Source organism: Sminthopsis crassicaudata, chromosome 5 (genome assembly GCF_048593235.1).
Source record: "Sminthopsis crassicaudata isolate SCR6 chromosome 5, ASM4859323v1, whole genome shotgun sequence".
NCBI classification, from domain to species: domain Eukaryota; kingdom Metazoa; phylum Chordata; class Mammalia; order Dasyuromorphia; family Dasyuridae; genus Sminthopsis; species Sminthopsis crassicaudata.
Window position 1 is genome coordinate 203,595,021 of NC_133621.1, and position 21,967 is coordinate 203,616,987.

The following is a 21,967-nucleotide window of genomic DNA, read 5'->3' on the forward strand; positions in this document are numbered from 1 at the left end:
TTGAAGTCTTGGGGCTAAGTTGATTATGATTGGATGATCCTATAAAATGGGATATGTAAAAGTAAAAGAGAGCAAATGATCTCATACAAAAAAGGCATGAACGAAAGAATCTTTATAACTGCAGAGCAACTAGGGGAACCTTATTCTCATGGGAACTGGGTTAAAGAAGGAATAACATATTTAGTAAGGTATAAACTTTTTTTTTTTTTTTTTTAAACTTACAGAGAAATAGGAGGGCAAGAGGACAGTATAAGAGGGAATCTCAAAAGGATGCACACTCTGGAAAAATGGCAAGTAGGTTGGCAAATTTCAAGCTCTTCAGATTTCCCCCACAAACAGAACAAATTTGTGCTTCAAGGCAAAGGTAGACCAGTGAAAAATCAATTCGACTTGGGGCAGAACAGGGAAATTCCAAATACAATTCCAAGACCCTGAATCAGGAATTAGTCCATGTGAAGTACAAACACCTTCAGACTAGCTCTGGAAACACCAAATGGGGAGACCTGGGGGGCCACCTGGGTTTGGCTGGAGCCTCAGCAGGAACCATAGAAACTTTCACCTGCTGGACAGTGTGTGGATTAGGAATCCGAGTACAAAAAGATAGAGGGGACTTTGGCTGATCAGGAACATCAGACCTAGCTGTGCTACAGAACCATGACCTTACATGGGAAAGAACCAGCACAGCTGTGAATGCAGAAATGGTGTCAGGGATGCTACTGACTATGAGCACTTGCTAGAGAGGGGAACTTTTGTTTTGGGGTTCCAAGTCAGAGGGGAGAGCTGAAGTAAAGTTTGAGGCACTATCCCCACCACCCTACAATTAGAGGGTTATACTAATACTTCTCATTAAAAAAAAAAAAAAAAAAAAAAAAAAAAAGAACAAATAAAGAAGAAAGAATCCCGCCATAGAAACTTTCTTATGGGAACTGGAAAGACCAAGATTTATATTCACAGGAGGACAACTAAAATAAAAAGAGGTTCTGAAGAGTAGCATGAAATGACTCCTGCCCAGAGAGAATATATAGAAGTCAAAAAAAAGAATTTAAAAATCAAATAAGATATTAGCAAAGACTTCAGAAAATCATCCCCAGGATAATACACTATGACCAAGTGGGATTTATACCAGGAATGCAGGGCTGGTTTAATATTAGGAAAACTATTAGTATAATTGACCATATTAATAATCAAATGAATAAAAACCATATGATCATCTCAATAGATGCAGAAAAAGCATTTGATAAAATCCAACATCCATTCCTACTAAAAACGCTTGAGAGTATAGGAATAAATGGACTATTCCTTAAAATAATAACGAGCATATATTTAAAACCTTCAGTAAACATCATATGTAATGGTGATTAACTAGAACCTTTCCCTGTAAGATCAGGAGTGAAACAAGGTTGCCCACTATCACCATTACTATTCAATATAGTACTAGAAACTCTAGCCTGAGCAATAAGAGCCGAGAAAGAGATTCAAGGAATTAGAGTAGGAAATGAGGAAATCAAATTATCACTCTTTGCAGATGACATGATAGTATACTTAGAGAACCCCAAAGACTCTGCTACAAAGCTATTGGAAATAATTCAGAATTTTAGCAAAGTTGCAGGATACAAAATAAATAAATCCACATAAATCCTCAGCATTTTTATACATTACTAACACAATCCAACAGCAAGAGATACAAAGAGAAATTCCATTCAAAATAACGACTGATAGTATAAAATATTTGGGAATATATCTACCAAAGGAGAGTCAGGAATTATATGAGCAAAATTACAAAACACTTGCCACAAAAATAAAGTCAGATTTAAATAATTGGAAAGACATTCAGTGCTCTTGAATAGGCAGAGCAAATATAATTAAGATGACAATACTCCCCAAACTAATCTATTTATTTAGTGCTATACCAATCAGACTCCCCAGAAACTATTTTAATGACCTAGAAAAAATAACAACAGAATTCATATGGAACAACAAAAGGTCGAGAATTTCAAGGGAAGTAATGAAAAAAAAAAAAATTAAGTGAAGGTGGTCTAGCTGTACCTGATCTAGAACTGTTTTATAAAGCAACAGTCACCAAAACCATTTGGTATTGGCTAAGAAATAGACTAGTTGATCAGTGGCATAGGTTAGATTCACAGGGCAAGATAGTGAACAAAATAGCAATCTAGTGTTTGACAAACCCAAAGATCCCAAATTTTGGGATAAGAATTCATTATTTGACAAAAACTGCTGGGAAAACTGGAAATTAGTATGGCAGAAACTAGGCATGGACCCACATTTAACACCACATACTAAGATAAGATCAAAATGGGTCCAAGATTTAGGCATAAAGAATGAGATCATAAATAAATTGGAGGAACATGGGATGGTTTACCTCTCAGACTTGTGGAGGAGGAAGGAGTTTGTGTCCAAGGGAGAACTAGAGACCATTATTGATCACAAAATAGAACATTTTGATTACACCAAATTAAAAAGTTTCTGCACAAACAAAACTAATGCAAACAAGATTAGAAAGGAAGTAACAAATTGGGAAAACATTTTTACAGTTAAAGGTTCTGATAAAGGCCTCATCTCCAAAATATACAGAGAATTGACTTTAATTTATAAAAAATCAAGCCATTCTCCAGTTGATAAATGGTCAAAGGCTATGAATGGACAATTTTCAGATGATGAAATTGAAACTATTTCCACTCATATGAAAGAGTGTTCCAAATCACTATTGATCAGAGAAATGCAAATTAAGACAACTCTGAGATACCATTACACACCTGTCAGATTGGCTAAGATGACAGAAACAAATAACAATGAATATTGGAGGGGCTGTGGGAAAACTGGGACACTGATGCATTGTTGGTGGAGTTGTGAAAGAATCCAAACATTCTGGAGAACAATCTGGAATTATGCCCAAAAAGTTATCAAAATGTGCATACCCTTTGACCCAGCAGTGCTACTACTGGGCTTATATCCCAAGGAAATACTAAAGAAGGGAAAGAGACCTGTATGTGCCAAAATGTTTGTGGCAGCCCTTTTTGTAGTGGCTAGAAACTGGAAAATGAATGGATGTCCATCAATTGGAGAATGGTTGGGTAAATTATGGTATATGAATGTTATGGAATATTATTATTCTGTAAGAAATGAACAACAGGAGGAATATAGAGAGGCTTGGAGAGACTTATATCAACTGATGCTGAGTGAAACGAGCAGAACTAGGGGATCATTATACACTTCAACAATGATGCTGTATGAGGATGTATGCTGATGGAAGTGGATATCTTCAACATAGAGAAGAGCTAATCCAATTCCAATTGATCAATGATGGACAGAATCAGCTACACCCAGAAAAGGAACACTAGGAAATGAGTGTAAACTAAGAGCATTGGTTTTGTTTTGTTTTGTTTCTCTTCCCAAATTATTTTTACCTTGAGAATACAATCCTTCCTTTGCAACAACAACAACAACAAAATGTGGTTCTGCACATATATATATTATACCTAGGATATACTATAAGATATTTAATATGTATGGGAATGCCTGCCATATAGGGGAGGGGGTGAAGGGATGGAGGGGAAAAACTTGGAACAAAAGGGAGTACAAAAGATAATGTTGTAAAAAGAAAAAAAAATTAACTATGCATATGTACTGTCAAAGAAAATGTTTTAATTATAAAAATTAATTTAAAAATTTCATTAGGAAAAAAAAGAAAAAAAATCAAATGAGAAAAATGAGGGAAGAACTATATTAAAACACATACTCACACACACACACACAAAAATCCAAGAAAAACAAGATTATGGAAAAAAAGTTAACCAACTAGAGGAAATACAGATTCTCAAAAATGAAAATGACTCTCTGAAAATTAGAATTGGGCAAAGGGAAGCCAGTGAAGCTATGATACACCAAGAAATAACAAAACAGATTCTAAAGAATGGAAAAAAAAAAAAAAAAAAAAAATCACAACAAGAAGAAGACATGAAGCAAAGCCAAGATGGCAGAATAAAGGCAGGAACTTGCCCAACCTCTTCCCCCAAACTCCAAATTCCTTTAAATAATGACTCTAAACAAATTTTGGAGTAAAACATTTTCCAGCCAAAAGCAACTTAGAAGCTCAGGAGAAAAGATCTGTGACACCAGAGTGGGAGTGCTGGCACAGCCTCAGACTCAGCCCCGCCTGGCCCAAACTCTGAATCAGCTGCAGTGCTGTTGGCTTCCAGACTTTTCAGCCCAAGAACATTAAAGAGGACCTAGAAAGTCAGCAGAAAAGATCTGTACAACCAGAGTGAAAGCTCAGCCCACAATTCCAGAGTAGGCTTACACTGATCCCAGCTCCAGTCCCAACCCCAGCATTGGGAAGGCAGGACCTCTGAATCAGAAAAATTACCCTTAGTACAGAACAAGAGGAGAAAATATAAGAATAATTTGACTGCCTGAAAGTTGTGACCAAAAAAAGATACAATAAAGAAAGAAAATTGTCCTGGAATTAAAGAACATGGGGGAAAAGTAGAAATAGGAAAAAAGCCATTGATCACTATCTCAACAAGATCATTTGTAGAATACACATAGGAATAGTATTGCCAAATTCTGAAATCCCCAGATCAAAGAGATTAAACAAGAAACAAAGAAAAAAAAAAAAACAAAAACAAACAAACAAACAAACAAAAAAAAAAAAAAAAAAAAAAAAAAAAAACAATCCAAATACACTGGAGCTACAATTAGAATGGTACAGGACTTATCAGCAGCCACAATAAAAGACTGCAGGTTTCAGAATCATATCTACTAACAATCAAAAGAACTAAGTTTGAAGCCAAAAATCATGTCAAACAAAATTATTTATAATTTTGAATGAGAAAAAAATGGACATTCAATGAACTTGCAGATTTTCTATCAACCAAACCTGAACTTAACACAGGATTTAACATATAAGAGCCAATATCAAAGATCAATCTCAAGGAACTCAATAAGGACAATTTTTTTTTTTTAAAGTGGGAAATGTATACCATATGTTTAAGATTGACATTAACAATAGTGTAGTTCGAAATAAAGATTGCGGCAGAGCTTAGATTAAAAATAGTAATTATGTCATACAAATGAGATGCAGAGGAAGAATAGCCACACAGACATTGGGGGAGCTCATAGTTCTGAAAATCTACTCATAGTGGGAATGGGTTTATAATTAATACTATTATGAAGTGTACAGGACCCTCCAAAATCTATAAGAAATAAGAGGGAGAGAGATGAAAAGACAAGGAAGCAAAAGATGAGGGAAGAAGACAAGGAGGGATCTATAGGTGAGGGGCAGTTAAGTAATAGCAAAGCAAATTAAGGAGCTGAATTAAAGCAAAGGATCAGCAGGAATAGGAAAGATATAAAAGAACAATTTACAAGGAAGTAAAGAAAAGATGGACACTCATGAATATAATTTCTTCTACAAATATATATATTTTCTTGAACTTGTAATTTGTTGTTACATATTTTGAATCCTCCCTGATATTTTGCGGAGCACATGACAATGTTCTCTTTTGTTTTATTTTATTTTATATTCCTTTTCTAGTTTTTTCCTTGTTTTTTTTTGTTTTTGTTTTTTTAAATAAAATTTTAAAAAAAGAACAGCTTGGATGAAAAAGTAAAATCTTACCCAAATAAAAAACTCCCTGAAAACTAAAGATTTTTTTAAATCTATGACTATAAATATATTAAAATAAAATTAAAAGATTGAAAATATAGAACAAAATGTAAGATATACTGATATTTAAAAACAACAATTCAATACCTTAGAAATAACTGAACTCTTTAAAAATAAAATTTCACCACCATGCACTTTCTCTCCCAAAAAAACTGAGCAATGAATTTTGAGAAATCATAGATGAAAGTTTTTCAGGTTTATTAGATTCAGAGAACACAGTAAAAATAGGAAAAAAAATTAAGTAGAATCAAGAGTACAATTTACATAATAAAAGCAATTCTGTAAAGAAAGTCAAGTATGAAAGACTTAGTTAAGTAAGTGATATACCACGATCACAAAAGACTCATGATGAAAAATTGTTATCCTTTTCCATATCCAGTATGATTTTATATTACGATGGATATTATAATTCTCTTCTCAATGAGTTGGGGGGGGGGGAACACCAAGAATTTGGGACTGAAAATAAACATAAAACTGCATGTAATACAAATACAAAAGTCCTGAGAAATGCAAATTTATTTAAACAAGTGAAAAGCTATATATGATACATTGACGACATTCTTATGGTGGTGAAGAAACAACTTTCCTTCAGAATGCTAATATTTTCAAAGAGCACTGAGCGAGTCTAATAAGAACCAGAGGTCTGGGGAGAAACTGATTTTGTTGTGAGGATCTGAAAAGGGGAGAAACAAAATGAAGAATAAAGGAATACACTCATATAAAAAGAAAAAAAGATAAAGAATGGCATAGAATTTGCTATTCCTCATAATCTTAATACATAAGGAAAAATATACCAATATTTCAAGGGAATAAGTAGAAGGGAGAAAGTAAATCTCAACTTTACTGGACTAGACAAAGTAGACTTGGCAACACATTGGCAACATATACACACATACACACACCCCTCAGAGTTCAGGATAAAAAAAAAATTCAAAATTACTAGAAGGAAAAAGTGGACACAGAAGGTGGGGAAGAATTAGGAGGCAACTAATACTCAGGAAGAAACAGTCACAAGCAAAACAAAATTACTGATCCTCAAGAGATAAACTATAAAGAGAGTAAGGGGAGTCCTAGAGTCTAAGGAGATGCCCCAAAATTGATAATGGTTAAATGAAGTGTGGTTATGGAACATAAATGAATTGTGCCATAAGAACTAATGAAAGAGATTTCAGACAATCCAGTATAGTATATAATAAAACTGAAAGAGAATGAAATGAACGTTAAGAGAACAATCTATACAAGGTCAAAAACATTGTAAAGAAACACAGTTTTGAAAGTTTTAGAAATTTTGATAAATTCAATGAGCAACCATATCTCTACAAAACTTATGATAAAGCATTTTATTTACCTTTTAATAAAGATAGTAGACTTCCAAGTGCAGAAAGATATAGCTGTTTTTGAATATGGTCACTCTGTAGATTCATTTGTTTGACTATATTCATTTCTAATAAAGGTTTTTATTTTCTGCTACTTTTTAATTGAGAGAGGAGTGGTAGGAGGAGGAAGATAGCAAGTGATATCCAAAAGGAGGGGGAAAGACTTAAAATATTTTTCAAAATATACAGAAGAAAACAAAAGGAATAAGGGATAAGCAAGAAAGTTTAAAAATTAATCAATGGAATTAATTCCTTTAAAAAAGCAAGTAGTATGAAATGAATATTGAGTTTCACATACATTTGTATTTTATGTTCTGCTGTATATACAAAAATAAGCATTTTGAGGGTATTTAAGTTCAAGATACATTTTCATCTTCTTTAACACGAATTGGTCCATAAGCTACATTTATTTTCATAACAGTCTTTTGGCCAATACTTGAGTGCTTCAATATGTTAAGACTAAAAACCCCATAAAGTAGTATTTCTTATTGCTTTTATAAACAGCAGCAAACCTTAAAACTAATGGTAATACAAATATACAGAAGTAAAGGAAATCTAGAGAAAGAAAAGCAAAAAGCAAAAACATTAAACGAATAAAAGATCTTTTATAGAAGCAAAAAAATATTAATCTCAAAAATATTTAGAGACAACTTAAGTATAAGAGGTAAACCAAAATAATATTACAAATTTTTAAAAAACCCTAAACATTATAATGTAAGGAGAAATTTCAAATATAGATAATAAAGTACCAATCAAAAAAAAAAAAAAAAAAAAAAGATTTTCTTCCCAAAGGGAAATGGTTCAAAAGGAGCAGGAAAAAGATCAGAAACTGTATCAGACAATGGAATGTGTTTCAAAAAACAAAATATTTCCAAGACGCAACTCAAGGTGACATACCCTGCAATCCTGAGCATAATCAGCAAAAAAGAAAAGAAAGCATTTGAAAAATTCCTACTAAGAAAATATGAACTTGCCTCAAAATGTGACTTGCTTTGCAAATACATTAGAAAAATAAATTATAAGAAGGGTAAATAAATATAGCAACCAAGGAAAACACAGGGAACTTTTAAAAAGAAAGAAATCTATGAGATTAATAACAGCAAAGATGACAACAATAATACCAACAATATAAAAATATCTTTCTAAGAAAAGAAATACACAAAAGGAAAGTGAAAATGGAAATCAGATAGAAAATGAGATGGTGGAGGAAAAGAATTGAAATAGAGTTACTAAAAAGTAACTAAATTCTTTTTGTGATACCAAACTACAGAACTGTAAGAAACAGGAGAATATGTGATGAAAGGGGGAAGAAGTGAGGCTACAGGAGAAAGGTCAAGTTATCAAAAAGAGGGAATGAAATAAAGGGAAAGAAAGGGAGAGCCATCTCTCTAAATAACTGTAAATTCCTGTAGGGAGCTTACATTTTGTATAATGTCTTTTGTAATTTATTATTTGAAAAGTAGGGAGCAAGTTGCAATATATTTTTATTTTCATAATTTAGAACTTTGAATTAACTTGTTTGTCTTTCTGGTTCAGCAGGGGAATATTCTAGCAGGCTGGTGTTTTGGTTTTCTTTTCCTCTTTGCTTGCAATGTTAATAACTTAGCTGAGAAGGTGTGAGGAGCCATTAGAATGAGGCATGAAAAGAAATGAGATGTCTACCATAATTAGTATTGTTTATAAATATGTAGTATATCACACTATAATTATCATTAATTAACATATATTATATAATTGGTAGATATTAGGAAAGAATGTTCATTTTTGTCATTATCTACATTCAAACACTTTGGTTACCCATAAATTAGAGGCCTTCCTAACATAATAATCAGAAAAGAACTCTTTATTATTAAACAAAATCGAATATTAGAGGCAGGTAAGTTTTAATAATTTCCATATCAAGATTCTATATAAGGAATGGAAATACCAAATTTTTCACTTTAATAAGTTATCAAATTTGTTTTTTTCTTCTTTTTCTAAGGGCGAGGTTTAGGAGGGAAAGTGACAAATTTCTAAACATGAGTAATGGTCACAGTGAGTTCATTATTACTTACTAGGCATTCACACTATGGTTCCCACTATGAAATACTTCAGAAATTAGATAATATTTTTAAAGTGCTTCAAATAGTGCCTGGCACAGAACAGGTGCTATATAAATGCTAGCTACTATCAGAATGAGGCAGCTGGTGGCACAGTGGATAGTGATGAGTGAAAAGCCAGGTAGACCTAAATTCAAATCTGGTCTTGCACATTTAGAAGTTGTATGAACCTAGGCAAGTTTCCTAACTTCCATGTGCCTAAAAATGGGGATAATAGTAAGTAGTTCTGAAGATCAAATGAGATAACTGCAAAGCACTTGCTACAATGTCTAGCACACAATAACCACCATAAAAATGTAAACTATCATCATTATTAAAAATTTGGCACCCTGATCAAAGGTCACTTTGTCTCAGAATTTAAGCTGTCTGTTAAGGAGTCTGCTTTGATAAGAAGAGCCACATCTTCATCCCAGACTGGAACAAAAGAGAAGATTGTGGAGGGAGACATTAGAATAAGCCAACTATAAAATGGATATAACAATAGCACCTATCTCACAGGGTTGCTTTAAGAAAAAAATGGTATAATTTCCCTTCCCTTTAGAGAGTACATTTTAAGGTTCCTTCTAAGGTTAGCATTTTTAAAACTGTAATGTGGAGATTGTAATTAAATTTGATATGGCTATGAATTGTAGAAGTCAACCAAACATTTTGTATATATAAAAAGTTACTGAGTAATCTTGAACCATTTATACAAGTAGAATAGATAACCATTTGATATTTATTCCACATTTTATCTAGGTACTACATACAAATAATAACAAAACGAAGGAACATTAAATATTGGAACTATAAAAGATGATCATCTAATTCAAGTTCCAAACCATTAAAATGAAATAAAAATTTCATCTTCACATTCATAATAAAAGAAAATGACAGTTTATATATAACATAATTGAGGAATACATATTTAAAAGACTTCAGAAAAAAGGTAGAAAGAAGATGTATAGGTAAGATTCAGGTAAAGTGAAATGAAGTAAAGTTGTAACAGGGACAAAACCTCGAGAAAGATGGGAAACACTCAATGAAATTTTAAAGACATAAAGAAGCAATTTTGATAAGGAAGAAAAAGCCAAATTGCCTAACATGACTGCACAGGAAATTAACTGGCCACTAACTTACATCCCTTTTTTAAAAATGAAGCACATAGAGAAGACAGAACAAGTATAGAAAGTAAATACAAAGTTCTTTACAATGTTAATAGTACTAAAGTTCAGAATAAGCAAAGGCTAGTGATAAATACTAAGTTTGACACAAAAACTGTTGTTATCTTTAAAACGATAAATACTATTTGCGTACTGGGGGAATCGCCATAAAATCCTGCTGAGGTCCCTTTAGACAGTAAAATTCTATCATTCTTATTCAGGATAAGAAGTGATAGGAAGCTACAATCTATATCTCTCTTTTAAAAGAATTATATAACTGCTATTTAGAATAATAAAGACAAGAACTTAATGTTGGTAAAAAACAAATTTTTTTCCTTTCTTCAGGAATGAGTAATTATCAACATTTAATGGGAAAGTAAATATTAAGGTTATTGTAAAAATCTTTATCCATTGAAGTAAATTGCAGTACATATAGCGTATCATATATATATATATATATATATATATATATATATATATATATATATATATATATATATATATATATATGATTAACAGTTTTTATTTACCAGATATTTGCATGGGTAATTTTACAACATTGACAGTTGCCAAACCTTTTGTTCTAATCTCTCCCCTCCCCCCCCTCCCGATGGCAGGTTGACCAATACATGTTAATATGTTAGAGTCGTATCATATATTTTTAAAAATCTGAATACCTGTTCAATTTCTTTGGTCTTTGAGGCTATTGCTTTTGAGCGACTGGTTACTTGGTTGTCTTCAAACAGTTCAATACTATCTGTAGCATTTGTCTCGGGCTCTTCTGGTTGGTCATTGTATAATGGTGCTGAAGACCCAGCCTTTAAAAAGAATAAAATTGATATTTTTAATAATGTAAAAGATAATTTTGATTACATGAAATTAAAAAGGGTTTGCTCATGCAAAATCAATGCAGCCAAAATTAAGATGAAAGCAGAAAACTGGAAAGTTTTTTTTTAAAACAAATTTCCCTGATAAAGACTTCATTTTTCAAATATGTAGGGAATGAAGTCAAATTTATTTTTTTAAATGTACAAAAATATTTATAGCAACTCTTTGTGGTGGTGAAAAAACTGGAACCTGAAAAGATGCCCATCAATTGGGAAATGGCTGGACAAACTAGGTTATATGACTGTAATACAGAAATAATGTGGTTTGAGAAATGAGGGTTGTGTTTCAGAAAAGGCTGGGAAGACTTAAATGAACTAATGCAAATGGAAGTGAACAGAACCAAGAGAACACTATATACAGTAATAGCAATATTGTACAAATGACCAACTATGAAAGAGTTCACTCTGGTCAAGGCAGTAATCCAAGACAATTAAAAAGGAACCACTCTAATAAATGGTATCTACCTCCAGAGAGAAAACTGATGAACAGAGTGCAAATCAAAGCATTTTCTTTTCCCTTTCTTTACTTTTCTTGTTTTGGTTTTTTGGTTTTTGTTGTTGTTGTTGTTGTTGTTGTTTTTAAAACACCATAGCTATTATGGAAATGCTCTTCATGACTTCCTATGTATAATTGATATTGTATTTCTTGCCTTGATAGTTAAAGGAGGGACCAAAAAGAATTTGGAACTCAAATTTTAAAATGTAAATGAGAAATATTTAATGAGATAAATGAAAATATAATAAAAATAAACAAAGTTATATAAAGGATGTTTCAGATAACTGCTTTTAGGATACACTAGCAGGAGAAATTATATTAAGATATAGATATTAAGATAAAGAGATTATCCTTAACCATTTTTGATGCTTTTGATTTTATTAGGTTTAATGAGAATATGTGAAGGAAATATAAAGCTAGCAGCACTCACTCGCAATTGCACACTCTCTCTGGCAAGTGGGGTTGAAATACTTGTCCAAGCTCACACACCTAGTATATCTTCTCCATCTACTGCATTACTTCACATTCCCAAAAGACACCTTTTTTAGTAGTGGGTAAGATGAAGCTTCTACACTCATTAAACTTAAAAATAATCTACATGCTTGACTGTGATTAAATTACAATGTTATTAAACTTTCATCTGTTTCAAGAATAATCTTAAATAACCCACTGTGTACACTGGGAAACAGAGGAGTGGTCTAAGAAAAAATTAGAAGAGAAATAGGGAGCTAAGAATTTACACTTTATAAATACAAATATTTACTATCAGGAAAGTAAAAAAGGGAAGATTTGATTTGAATTCTGTTATTCTGGGCTGCAAATTGTTTAAATAACACAGAAGCAAACCCCAAAAAGAAAGTAGCAACTTTCAAGGTAATACAGTTCAATTTAATTTGCTCATTTCTAAACAATCAGCTATAGTTTTATTTTTGGTCATAGTCTCTAGAAACATTTAATGAAGGTAAAAATTTAATTTTTTGGTAAACTGTTATAACTTCAAATCACCACAGAGTCAGCCTTGCAAACAGTTCAGCATGAAGTATTACAAGTGGGAAATTATATAGAAGATGTTAATTTAATTTAATTTATAATATAATATATTTTTGAACTAGTGTTAGAATGAAAGGAGGGAAAAAAGGAGAGAAGATACTAATTAAAATCTTGTATAATGATATATTTTATTAGTCATTTGCAAAACTATAGCAAATTTTGTGCTGTGGTGGAAAATGAAAATCTGAAAGAGTGAGGTGAGAGAAAAATAAAGAGAAAAGGCCAAAAACAAACTTATAAGTAGTCGTGAGCACAATAAGTAAGCTATTTGTAGTTCTAGGGTTCATAAAAGCAATAACACCAGATTTGGCTACTTTTGTTTTGAAATCCTATTTTCAATGCAATTGGGCCAGTATTCAAATCTTGAACTACTAGGAAGCAATACACTCTTTTTTTCCCCTTATGATTCACCACTTCCTTTACTTGTACAAATCAGTGAAAAATCACATTTAAAAAAAAAAATAAAATAACAGTGGTTTAGAATTTAAACAAATTTTCTGTCCAGAAGCATCAATTTTGAAGGGTTGAGACTAATAGATTTAGGCCCCAGAATCTTTGGATTTGATACCTTTAGGGCCGGTGGATTGGGAAGGCTTGAAGTCAGGAGGCTTAGTAGCCTTAGGATCACTGGGCTTGGGAGCCTTGGAATAACTGGGCTTTGTGACTTTAGAATCGAACTTGATGGCCTTGGTGTCAGACTTGGTAGCTTTAAAGACTTTGATGACCTTCAGACAGATTTGGTGGCCTTGGTGTCAGACTTATTGAACTTGATGTCAGATTTGGTTTCCTTGGTGTCATTTGTTCAGAGTTGTACTTCATGATGCTGAGGCCTGAGCATTTGATACTGACTCTAAGGCCTGGATGGGCCACTGTGAGGCCAGTCAGGAAGAAGGCACTAGCTTTGGGGATCTTGGGCCTGAGAGGCCTCTGCTCATGCCCTGGTGGCTTTAGTGTTGTTGATCTGCGTTTTCTTTGGCCATTCTTCTTATGTTTCTTGGCAAAGATTAATATTTCTCAGAATCTTGGAGTCAATTCCTTTCAGAGACTCCTACTTCTGTGACCTAGGTTCTTGATGCCATTTCAGTGCCATTTTCATGAGTGGATGTGAGTGGTGTGGTTCTCAGACTTAACCATCTTTACACAGCTGCTTAACATGAACAGGCATTCCACAGCCTGGAAGAGGCCAAGAGCAAGATGGAGAAAAAAGGAAAACCATATATTCTTAAAGGAGTTTCTGAAATCATTACATTTCCAAGCCTAATTATTAAAATATGAGATAATGATAGGGACTGGACCTGTGATTTTACTGAAAAAGACAACTCCCAGGAAAACTGAAAAACTTTCCTCTAGCAATGTTGTTTGGCACCCTCTGTGCAACTTTTCAACTCAGAAACTTGCTAAGACTACTAAGAGTTCAAGGAACTTCCCAACAGGCCATCTTGGTTTGAAGATCAGCTTGCTCTCTCCCCTCCTTCTCTCTTCACTTCTCAATATTGCCTTTCATGGTTAGTAAAACATAGGAAATATTAAATCAAAAAGGCCTCAGTTTGAGGGGGAAAAAAAGAGGAAAATTATTTAAGTTGAAATTCAAACACAAAGAAAACAAACATATTTTAAAAGGTTAATGGTTTTTAAAATGTTCATGAAATAAATTTAAACTTTCTTTCTCTGAATAGTCCACACAAATTTATTTGATCTTTATCACATTTCTGGCCCAAAGAATCACAGAATTTCAAAGTTGGATAGGTCCTCAGTAGCCATCTAATCCAATAAAATCTAAATAAAAACTTTCTTTATACAAGAACTTGTAGTAACTACAAGTAGTTACTCAGTCTTTGTTTTTAAATCTTAAATGAAGAACATAATTTCTCTGTGGCAAAATAAAACAAGCCCAATGCCTTTTCCAGATAAGGCCTTCAAAATACTTAAAAATAGCGGATAATACCCTCCAAAGACTTCTATTTCCCAAGCTAATTCCCCTAAACCAGGCCCCAACACCACCTCCTCCTTCATTTCTGTTTTCTCTCACTAGCCTCAGATAATTCTCAGTTTTTAGTGGTCCTAGCACAACTCTTCTGCTACCTGCCCTTATAGTACATGTCTTCTTAAAATCAAAGTTTGTCAATGAATTCCCTATGGATCCATCTCTTTCTTTTTTCCCTCGTCAAAATTCTTTGTCTTTTTTATTTTTCTCCTCTAAGGCTGACTTCTATAAAATTTAGAACTATGGCTTCTGTTGCTCTTTTAAATCTACTTTCCCCCAAATCTAGTGTATTATATTAGAAGATGTACAACTTTTCTCTTTTCTAACAAAGCTTTTAAAAATAGAGGTATTAAAGATACAGGGGAAATAGCCAAGGTCTCTCTCATTACATTTCCAAAAACAGTTTGTTTCTGGTAGTGAAAATAATTTCAAAATAGAAATGCCACTCATTTGTTCCTCCACCTCTTAAAAAAACTAATTTATAATTAAGACAAATGAAAAAATTAATTGGTATAGGTTTGGCCTAGAGCTCCAGGAGGTATCTATAATTACTCATCCTACATCACTGCTATATCACATGGCTAAGTCAGTATTGTGATCTTCCCAAACTCCTTGTTTCTGTCCATATTTCATCAAGGAGACGCTCAGATAACAATACCCACATGAATGTAGGACTGGCAAGCTAAAGTGAGATTCTTAATAAGAAGTGGATTATGAAGGTTATGTTTACAGAGTGGTTATTAAGAGTAATTTACATTTGCATACAAAAACATATGCAAAGTCTAAAGAAAGGCTACCAATACTGAAGAGGTCAAGCATAGAAGTTCATAGGAATAGTCCTGTTATCCCATTCTTCACCAAAACATATTTGGCATCTTATTTTCAATTGGGAAAAAGTAATCATGTTCAAGTCTGACTGAATTAGGTACATCTGCCTGGTATAGAATGAATGTTTTTTGAAAAAGTTGTAAAATGAAGAAGTTCAATCTATCAGATAATTTTCAATTTTTTAAACCATTATCAATTATCACATTTTAAAGATAATGAAAATTGATACTGAAAATACAGTAATTTAATACCACAATTACAAAATGATATAATCAATATTACTACCACTGACAGCTAAAAGTGTGTCAATAATTATCCTAAATATTATCAAAGAAACAAAAGCATATTCATTTAAATTATCTGATAATATACAACCCCTAGGCATTTAAGGAATCCTGGAGAATTACTGAGCAATCTCAACTTAGAAGAAAGTCATAATAATACTAATCTTGTTTAAGTTAAGTTTAATGTGAATTTTCATAGGGTTTTTTTTAATTCTTTTAAGAATGCATGTTAAAATGTGTAATTTTGGCAGTAAAGGCAGTACAGCAAAAGCCTTATTATTATTATTAGCCTTAGAAGCAGAATATTATTAGCTTTAGAAGCAAAGTAACATGAATTCAAGATCTGTCTTGAAAATACTCTAACTTCATGACCACAGACAATATATTTATTCTCTTAGTGTCCCAGATAAATGTAAGATTATATACTGCATTTCAATGTTCTGCTATCACAGAGACCCTTCACTTGGAGTTATCTACACTGAAAAAATCATAGGTCCAGATTAAAAGAAAAACCTTTTACCTTATTTTTTAAACATTTATATACTAGTTAGTACAAAGAGAATGAATTCACACACATACTTGCTTGCATGCACATGCATTACTAAAATAAGCCATCTATCTACAAAAATATCTAAATATCTAAGCAATAATAAGCTGGCAATTCCATTGCTTGTCTTCCAATAAATAGCATGTATTAAGACAACAAACTATCTTTTTCAACTATGGAGAAGAAAGACAAAGAAATATGATTCTTACATCATAATCAGAAATTTCTGGTAAGTTATTCTCATCAGTCTTCTCTAATTTTTCTGCAGCCCACTTGTTTGCAGCCTCTGCAAGCTCCTTTTCAGTTAGCCTGCTAGGCTTATCCGATACCTAATGAAAAAAAAAAATCTATTAAAACTCTAAAAGGGTTTTTAATGTTAAAATAAAAATAAAAGGTATACCTCTCTTAAAGCAAAAGCAATTTATGAGATGAAATAGTGTTACATAAAGAACTTGGGTCTTAACAATAAAATGATTGGAGTTTATCCTGAAGTTCCAGACCTAAGAGTTGACTCAAGTTGAGCAAGTAACTTTACCTCTTCCTGTTTGCTTTCTCATTAGTAAAACTGATGATTAAAACTATTTATTTCATATAATTTTTTGAGGAAAACATTTTGCAAACCTCAAAACACTACATAAACACATCATGAAAACAGTGATGATGAATTTCCACATTTTAGATGACCTGCATCTAAAAATTAATAGGTGCTTATTAAATTTTCAAATTTTTAGTAATTACTTCCTTAAAAAAAAAATCTACTATAAGATAAAGGGTCTTTTCCCACTAGATAAATAGTCAAAGGATAAGAATAAGTAAAATTATTCTAAAATTATCAAATTTCTTAAACAAAATAGAATGTATCACAAAAGATTGAGAATATACTTCAATGGTCTGGGATTTAAAAGCCATTCAAAATCTGTGAAAAAAATGGACTATGGGTCAAAGGTATAATTAATATCCAATGTGATATTTGGTTCCATGTTGAAAAATTAAAGAATCTATCACAATCTTGTGAACTCACGAAAAATAATCATGTAAAATAAGCATAATGCATATTAATTTTAAAAGATGTAAAAAGTTATAAGATGCACTGCATGTCAATAAATTTATTTTACTTTTCTTGAATTAACTTGCACAGCTTGCATATATATTACACCTGCTCATGGATTCTGGTTTTTTACTCCAGAACCATATTTCCCTACGTTTTAAAAAATCATCTATTCACTGGAAGACTATAATAAAGTCACTGAATGTGTATGTCAATTTATGTCAAGTATAAGCCAATTTAACTTGGAGGATTTTTTGAGTTCTTTGTAGATTTCCTCTACTTCTTCCCTCTCTACAACAGAAAAAGGGATTAATTTTCAATTATATTCATTGTGTTTTTACAAATATTTGTGGACACTGTAGAAGATATCTAAGTATCCTATGAAATGATGCTTCTAAGTAGCTTCTGAATGTGATAAACCATTTCACTCAATTCACTTGTCTCTCCAAAAAGAACTTATAATGCCATCCTTCCATAATATTATGTTTTCTCTTTGATTCATTTATCATAAAAATATTAAAACTGTTACGGTTCTATTTCTCTAATTCTGTGATTTTTAGCACTGTAAATCTTCCTTTTGTGCTTCTCTGCCATCATTACATCAGAAAAAAAAGGACACTGAATAGCGCCATTTTCCATTTTTCTTTGTTTTCATCAATTACCATAACCAATAAATTCATCACCAAGAATCTACCTTACTATTGAAATATAAGCCTCTCCAAATTTAGCTGGGTTAGTTGTTAGAAATTTATAGTCAGGACCACAACTTTACAACATAATAGAATCTGCCTGTATTTGGGTTCTAAAGCAAGCCTGCAGGGTAATCAAGATGCCATTATTAGGTTTGGAATAGTACTTTGATGAAAAAAACTAATATTAAAAAACACAAACTTATAATACATCCTATGTACACAGCTAGATTAGTCTTTACAAAATAAAAGAAAAAGAAAAAGGGGATAGTTTGTTTCTGGAAGCAGCTATGTGGTAAAGGGTTTAGAAGGCTAGGCCCAGAATCAAAAAGATCTGAGTTCAAATCCAGTCCTAGATGGTTAGTACTAGCATAACTCTGGGCAAGTCACTTAATCTATGTTGGTACATTTTATCATCTGTAAAATGGGATGATAATAGAACCTACCTTCCAGAGTTGTTGAGAATCAAATGAGTTAATAAATTGTACTTAACAGTATCTGACACATAATAAGCTTTATAAATGTTAGCTATAATAATTCATAGTTATTATTTTCATTTTTAATATTATAGAATAGTATTTAAGGCTTTTCCGTATTGTAAAAATTTCAATAATATAAATTTCATGGACTAAGGGTCACTTACACACTGTGCTACCGTAAAAAGAATAGGATTTTGTATTTCAAGTTATATAGGTCCCTTCAAAATTACAGGAATTTGAACTACTCTTAATATACCTCCTGACTTTCTCTTATGAAAACAAATTAAGCGTATAAGAAATGCTTACACTATAAAGCACCCAAGTTGCTCTTTCCATGAATAAAGGCAGGAAATGATCCTTTGTTTGTCAAAAGGCTAAGGTAGCAAAATGCTGACTTGACAGGCTCTACCAAGACAGAAAGCTTAAACCCAAAAACAAACTATGTCTACTATCCAGGAAGTATTTTAGGTAATTTACCAAAAGGCTCAAAAGAAGGTAGATCAACAAATGATGACTTTTGGGAACCATAGTAACATGCTATTGAATTGTCACTCAAATGCTATTTTTTGAGCATTGAAAGTTTATAGTCTGTCAGTTATGGGAACACTTAATGATAATGAAATTATAGATAATTTGAAATATTTAATACAAAAATTAAAAATTAAGCGATCTTAATCCTATCAGTATTACTATTTTTAAAGCGATTTTAAGTCCCAGAAGTCAATTTTTAAAAAATTAATAAATATTGATATTTTTAACTCTTCTCCATTTACCCACATATCCTATAATTGCACGCTCCCCGAAAGCTAACTGTTATAATAAAAAAGGTTTAAAAAAGAGTAAGCAAAAATAACTAATGGATCAAAACATCTGATATTATGTGCAGTTTTTCAAACCCATAGTCCCTCTATCCCTAAAAATTAAAGGGAGAACGTGCTATTATCTCTTATTTGGGGCCAAAATTAATCATTATAATGTCAAATAAAACTCCATTTCTCTTGTTTTATGGAATTTTTTTCCATTTATATTGTTGTCATTCTATTCTGTGATATTTCTAGTTCTACATATTTCATTTTCCATCAGTTCACGTATGTCTTTTCATGCTTGTCAGTATTTGTTATTTCACTGTTTCTTATAACTCAGTAATATTCATTTCATGTAATTACCAAAATTGATAAGCATCTATTTTCCTATCACACAAAACTACTGTTATAAATATTTTAGTGGATAGATTATTGATGTGAAGCCTTTTTTTTTTTTTTTTTTTTTTTTTGTTACTATCCTTATTAGAATTTATGTCTAAGCAAGAGAATCTCTAAATCAAGGGGCATGGGCACTCTGTAATCCATCTTCCTAATACTAGTCTTCCCTCCCCCCCCCAAAAAAATACTGGAGCAATTCAGTTCTAATATCAATGCATTAATGTGCCTATTTTTTTCACACCACTTCAACAGTGATTTATTTTGTCAATTTTCTAGAAGTGAGGTGAAAACACAGGATTGTTTATTTCTTATTAGTGACTTTGAGAATTTTAAAAATATGGTAAATAGTTTGCAATTCTTCCTTTGACAATTGTTTACTCATATCCTTTGATGATATATCTATTGAGGAATGGTTTATGAGTTAATGAAATTATTGAAATAATCCTATGAATTAATTTCAGTCTTAGAAAATATTTTAGGTAATAAAAATTATCCAGTTTATTCTACTGAATTGCCTTTAAATAAATGTTTGATTAAGCATTCAAAAACCTTATTCTAGATGTCAAAGGAATACCTCATAGTTTCAAATTGCTACAAGTAGCTTGAAAACATTAAATTTCAAACTACAGTAATTAAAATTCATATGTCTAAAATTCAGAACAAATTATCCCCCTAACTACCCTGATAAGTAAGGATGAAAACATTTATTATAAGAAAGTATATCTGGCATTGCAAATGATGTTCTTAATTATTTCTAGCTAATTTATATCTTTCAAATAATTTTTTTAATCTAAAGAAGCAAAACAAACCTTTGATGAGGGAGTTGCTGTGGAACTGGAAGGAGAAGTATCTCTTGATGTTTTCAAAGACTGGGCAGAAGGTCTCTCTTTACCTTTAAAAAAATTTTTAATTACTTTTAAAATGCTATAATTATTATTTTAAAAAGTTTTTTTCATTCTTTCCCCACAGCATTTTCTGATTTTTTAAAGAAGGAATCTCAAATTCCTTAAGATAAAAGTAAGTAAAGTTTCAAGACATCACTATTACACAGCTTATTGAAGGTAATCAAAGCAAGCTGGTAATACAGAGGACAGTTGACTTTGCCAAGCACTAGATACTACTCAAAAGTCTGGAGAAACTAAAAGGCGAAAAATAATGACCATCAGTTCCACTAGCTATTACCCAACAGATAGCAGCTGCAGTAATAATGAAAGTTTCCCACATATAGGTGTGTCATATAACAAAATCTCTACTTTTAAAGTAGGCAGATTCATTATATAGCACCAAAATTAGCAACGGCAATTATTGTAGTGACCACTACTAATTACTAGTTAAGCATCAATACTGCTTAAAAAAAAAAAAAAAAAAAAAAAAAGATAATAGTAAGATTTAGCAATGGTGCTTATTGATCTTAAAATGTTTACATGACAAATAAAAGGTGTAGGGTATCTTCAGAGAAGACTAATACCATTGGTGTAAAGGTGGCCAAGCCCTTTACAAGGCCGCTTTCCACTTTTGGTGTCCACCTGATCCACCTAAATCTCACCTGTGGCTCACGCAGAGCAGTCACACCCTGGTAAACCATTTCAGCAATTGAGATAAACCAGGTTGAGGGCAACCAACCCTCATGAGATAGTGGGGTGACTATCCCAGGCATGTAAAGACCTGACCTGGTGGAATGGGTGGATGAGAACATTTTGTTTCAATGGCCATGAAGGCAAGTGAAACAGGTATAGTGGAGCAGTTAGAGCTGGGTTAGAAATCAAAGACACCAAGATTATCTCGAATGATCACCAGCCATCTTGATTCATTAGACAGTGATTAGATAGGTTTTTAGGACAGTGAAGCTGACAACTTCATGCAACTCTGCCTCACTTAAATCCAATTTACACACAAATCAAAAAAGATATAACAAAGCAAAAAAAAAAAAAAATTAGTATAACACAATTTAAAACAATTTAATTGTGTTTATGGAAGCCACTGAGTCTTAAGTTTAGTCACATCAATACAAAATATGTAATGCTATTTGAACACTTCAGCAAAATATTTTAAAAACAACATAATTATCATGGTAGGTATAGAACAAAATGCTTAAATGAATGCAACCTGTAAAATAAATGACATATTTGGGTAATTAGTAATTATAAAACCTCTTACTAAAGTCAAATGA

At 32.0% G+C, this 21,967-nt stretch overlaps 1 protein-coding gene across 8 annotated transcripts in view; it reads right to left on the reverse strand.

Annotated features, from left to right (window-relative positions):
- Positions 1-21,967, reverse strand: part of PPHLN1 (periphilin 1) — a 169,284-nt gene that overhangs the window by 36,188 nt on the left and 111,129 nt on the right. For 6 of the 8 annotated variants that reach the window (XM_074269575.1, XM_074269574.1, XM_074269572.1 and 3 more), the window contains 3 exons: positions 20,607-20,689; positions 16,589-16,708; positions 10,981-11,121 (listed from right to left, as the gene is read on the reverse strand). In XM_074269575.1, coding sequence (XP_074125676.1) covers positions 10,981-11,121; positions 16,589-16,708; positions 20,607-20,689 — 344 coding nt within the window. The other 2 variants (XR_012482519.1, XM_074269573.1) reach the window with 2 other exon arrangements.